The sequence below is a fragment of the Trichomycterus rosablanca genome, chromosome 25 (assembly GCF_030014385.1).
Source record: "Trichomycterus rosablanca isolate fTriRos1 chromosome 25, fTriRos1.hap1, whole genome shotgun sequence".
In the NCBI taxonomy this organism is placed as follows: domain Eukaryota; kingdom Metazoa; phylum Chordata; class Actinopteri; order Siluriformes; family Trichomycteridae; genus Trichomycterus; species Trichomycterus rosablanca.
The window spans coordinates 9,691,262-9,695,894 of record NC_086012.1 but is presented as its reverse complement, the minus strand read 5'-3'; the positions used below and the strand labels follow the sequence as shown (position 1 = coordinate 9,695,894).

The 4,633-nt window shown below is 36.7% G+C and overlaps 1 protein-coding gene across 1 annotated transcript; it reads left to right on the top strand.

The window, feature by feature from the left end:
* Nucleotides 1-718: 718 nt before the first annotated feature.
* Nucleotides 719-3,124, top strand: LOC134302896 (C-C motif chemokine 20-like). The gene is made up of 4 exons (XM_062988148.1): nucleotides 719-800; nucleotides 956-1,055; nucleotides 1,142-1,219; nucleotides 3,006-3,124. Exons 1-4 carry the CDS (start codon nucleotides 719-721, stop codon nucleotides 3,052-3,054), a joined length of 309 nt encoding a protein of 102 aa, XP_062844218.1. The 3' UTR covers nucleotides 3,055-3,124.
* Nucleotides 3,125-4,633: the final 1,509 nt, after the last annotated feature.

Genomic DNA, 4,633 nt, shown 5'->3' with positions numbered 1-4,633 from the left:
TTATTTTTTGCAAAGCTTAAGTCAAATTAAATTATGTATAAATGTAAAGTGAATATAATACTAGGGATATTAAAACAAAAATGAATAAATATTTGCTTTCTTTACACTGTGTTGTTCACATACGGTTCCACCACATACATTTTGCTGGGTGTGATGTTGTGATTTAAAAAGACATATGCCCTACAAAATATAAAATAAAGAAGTGCATATCTGAAAATCATTCCATATGCAATATTTAATAATTACTGGTACACATTTCTATGAGAAAAGTTACTATTTATATACTTTAGACATTCACATACCAGTGTTGCACAGCCCTGTTACTGTTGACCAGTAACAGGGCTTGGTCTGTAAAACCATACAGCATTAAAAGCCTTATTAAAGATTACAGGTTGAGTTACTATGAAGTCATTTTTTCCTTCAACACTAGTTTTAAAAACAACTCTTTAATTGTTTATTTTAACAGTAGCACACCCTACACCCTGTCAATCTAATAGCAAAGAATGGACTCGGAAATTTCCAGAATCCCTTTTTTAACGTGAACTTCCTCATTGTACTGTCAAGGAAAGCTAGTGTGTAGGAACGTGCAGAGGCGGAAAACCCACTGATCTCATCAGGTGTGTAATTTCCAGTGATGGAGGATGGACTATAAAGCTAGAGGCGAGTTCAGAGAGTGTTCGCAGTACACACACAGTGCACTAAGAGTGACTCAGAGACAATGGGCAAGATTTCAGGTGCAGCACTTACACTCCTGCTGGTCGTCACAGTCAGTCTGTTCTTTCAGGACGAGGCAGCTTTCGGTAAGAGATTCTGTGTTTTTCTGTTCACCTGTTTGCATAAAAATAGCTTTTATTACATTATTTACAGCCTTTACTACCTGAATAAGTGCTGTAAATCACAATACAGTAGCATAATATTAATAGCTAATACATTTCCCTTTTATCTTTACATTTAGGATGTTGCAGGAATTATTCCAAAGGAAGGATCTCTATTAATCGCATCTGTGGCTTTTCAATCCAGAACATGACAGCAACTTGTGAAATCAATGCTATCATGTAAGTGTAAAATATACAATATGCACATATGATTATTTCAGGTCAGTGACTATACCAAGATTAATTCCTGTTTTTTTTCTTCTTAGTTTCCACACCTGTAAAGGAAGACAACTGTGTGTTGATCCTGCTGAGTCTTGGGTGATGGACCGCATCTACACACTAAGGTGAGTGCGCAAAGCAATTTAACAATCGGGTTCCTTGGTTTGTTTGTTTGTTAGGATTTTAACGTCATGTTTTACACTTTTGGTTACATTCATGACAGGAACGGTAGTTACTTGTTACACAAGATTCATCAGTTCACAAGGTTATATCAAATACAGTCACAGTCATCTCACGTGCATGTCTTTGGACTGTGGGAGGAAACCGGAGCACCCGGAGGAAACCCACACAGACACTGGGAGAACATGCTAACTCCACACAAAAAGGACCCGGGCCGCCCCACCTGGGGATCGAAGCCAGGACCTTCTTGCTGTGAGGCCACCGTGCCACCCTAGGGTTCCTTAGTAAGTAGGAAATTAAGAATTGTGCACTAATGTAGGAACTGTTTAACAGTAGTGAAACATTAAGCTTTAATTATAATGAATTTAGACATAGGAAGTTAGAGAACTTATTCTTAAGTTAAATTATTAAGGCCGACTGAACAGATTAATAATACAAAAATTAATAAGTGTAATATTAAATAATACTATTAATAATAATATGGACAGATAATCAAGGAGGCAGGACATGTTTGTACTAGATGGCAACATTTATTCAGGCAGATCCATAAGATACATAATTAAAGTCTATATTAGGTCACAAAGCAAGCACGCAGATTCACAAGCAGAATTCATAATATCAACCAGAATGAAAACCAAATTTAAGAAATGCAAGCTTTAATAAAGTTAGCAAAACTAGGCTCCATAATGCCTTCAATATACAGTACAGAAAGTATTCAAATATGAACTAATGAAGACAGGAGGAGAAACAGGTGCAGAAAAAGATCAAGGGAATTATAAGAGATCAAGGCAACACTGGTGGCTTGGTGGGTAGCACTGTCGTTGCACAGCAAGAAGGTCCAGGCTATGAGTATGTTTGTCCTGTAAAAAAACTTAAAAAACCAAACCCATGTTTTTCAACAGCTTTTTTTAAAACAAGAATAAAACCTACATGTATAAAACCCCAGAAATTTCTAGACTAAACAATGAGCAAAGTCCCAACTTCAAAGCAACTTTAACAGTAAATAAAACTTACTAATCATGCCATTTATAGTTTCCCTTTAAAAGCTAGCAATTTCTAGTGTAAAAACTAAATCAAAGCAGCAAATGTACTCAGCTACCTAAAACCATACAATTGTTTGACAGTAGATATTTTGTAAACGTCTAATTAAAAAGCTTAAAATGTTAAAACTAGCTAAGGGGCCGCTCAGGTGGAGCAGCGGTAAAACCTGAGGGAAAGCCACACCAGGGCTCCTCATAACTGATGTAGCTACGACCTCTGCTGGCTGATTGATGGCGCCTGTGCAAAGTCAAGGAATAATGCGGCTCTCCGTACACAACTCGCCTCGTGCAGGTGAAAAGATGCAGTCGGTACAGCACACGTGTCGGAGGGGGTGTGTGTCAGTTGCGGTGCTCCTCAGTCAGCAGTGGTGGGGTTGTATTGGTAGAGGGGAAGCGTAATGCAATCAGAGTAATTGGATACGACTAGATTAGAGAGAAAATTGGGGGGGAAAGGCATTTATTTTACTTTGATATACACTATGTGTAATTGAAATTGCACTGAGGTAACAAAGAATCCATATTATTACTTACTAATTACTTGTGATGGGTGGCTCAGTAAATTGTACCCACTGTGAAACTGAATAGGATGAAGCATGGTAAAACTGACAATGAATTACTTCATGTTCTGTAATGCTAGGAACTATGCCAGTACTATACAGTAGAAATGACTGTTTCTTTTTTTTCCTTTTAGGGATAAAGTGGAAAGAATGAAGCATGAAAAACATCAGCGAAGAGGCTAATGTAGTACTATGTACTACCAACTGGAAAATAAAATATATTATATATTATATATATCCATTGATTAATAGACTATGCTTTATGGAGAAGCTCATTTCCATTATGCAAGTTGCATAACTTTGCTGTATATACATCAGGTATAATTCATTTTTATTTTTGTATGTTAAATTTGCATTATTTAAATTATGTACCAGTTTTGTTTTTTAAAAAATAATGTGTTTTGAAAGAAAATGTAAAGAGGAAGTGGTATCAGTTAAACAATAGTATTGGTGAATATCAACCCTGAATTTCCTAAGCATTGTTAAATATTAAATACTAACAAACCCACCTCTACATGTTATAAAATGACAATATCCTCATGGCTTTTACAGAATTAAGCTTTTAATACATTGTGCTTGTTGAACTGTGAAAACTTTTACTTATAAGTGAATAAACTTTCATTCAACACATTTACAGTCTCTCCTGCTACATTATTGTGCAAGAACATCCTATATTTTTGGCATACAGGGTGTCCCAAAATTTACGCAAGATTTGAATTTGGCGCCATTTGTGCAGTAAAGTGTTGCCAACGAAAAAAAAGACAGCGTGACAGCTCACAGTTTAGGGTTATTAAAAATGGAGCGCTACACGAAAGAACGCGTTTTCATTGTTGAGCAATATTTAAAAAATTATGAAGGTTTGGCAGCTACAGTTCGCAATTTTCGTACAAAATATGGTCAGAATAGTGATGTAACTTCATTTCGACAAAAGAGTGCGTATGTGCCAGCAAAGCCGTGGAGGCCATTTACCCGATATGCTATTCCATACATAACCCTATACTGTATACTTTATGAATCAATTAAAAATTTACAATTTTTAATTAAAAACCTGTGTTCTCTATCAAAATTACTTCTTGCATGAATTTTGGGACACCCTAGTACAACATGTAGGTCCTACAATGCCTGACTGAAATGAAAAAAAAATCTACAGCGCTGCTTGAAAGTTTGTGAACTCCATGAGTAGTTTAGATTTTTCTGTTGTTTTACCATGACTTTCTTATTTTATCATCACCAGGTTTTATTTATAAAATGTCAGGTTTATGTTTACATTTACAGAATTTAGCAGATGCTTTTATCCAAAGCGACTTACATTACAGTTACAGTATACAGTCTGAGCAATTGAGGGTTAAGGGCCTTGCTCAAGGGCCCAACAGCAGCAACCTGGCAGTGGTGAGGCTTGAACCAGCGACCTTCTGGTTACTAGTCCAGTACCTTAACCACTAGGCTACTGCTTGCCCTGCTACTGTTGCTACTGTTGCTACTGTTCATCAATTCCATTTACTTGTTTTGAGGGAAATGTGTGAGTTGCCAAAAGACTGCATGAAACATGGAATCAGAGCATGTGCAAAAGTAAATGAACCACAGCTGCACTGGTAAAGTCAATTAGGTAAAAGACTCAGGTGAAACACATGTGGGTGCTCAAGTAATCAATTAAGCAGACCAATCAAATCAGACATCCTTGGGAAAAGTTTTGAGCCGCTGTGATTAAAAGGGAGAGAAAACCAACCAAACCACTGTCGTGCCAAGGCATAAAGCACACAGA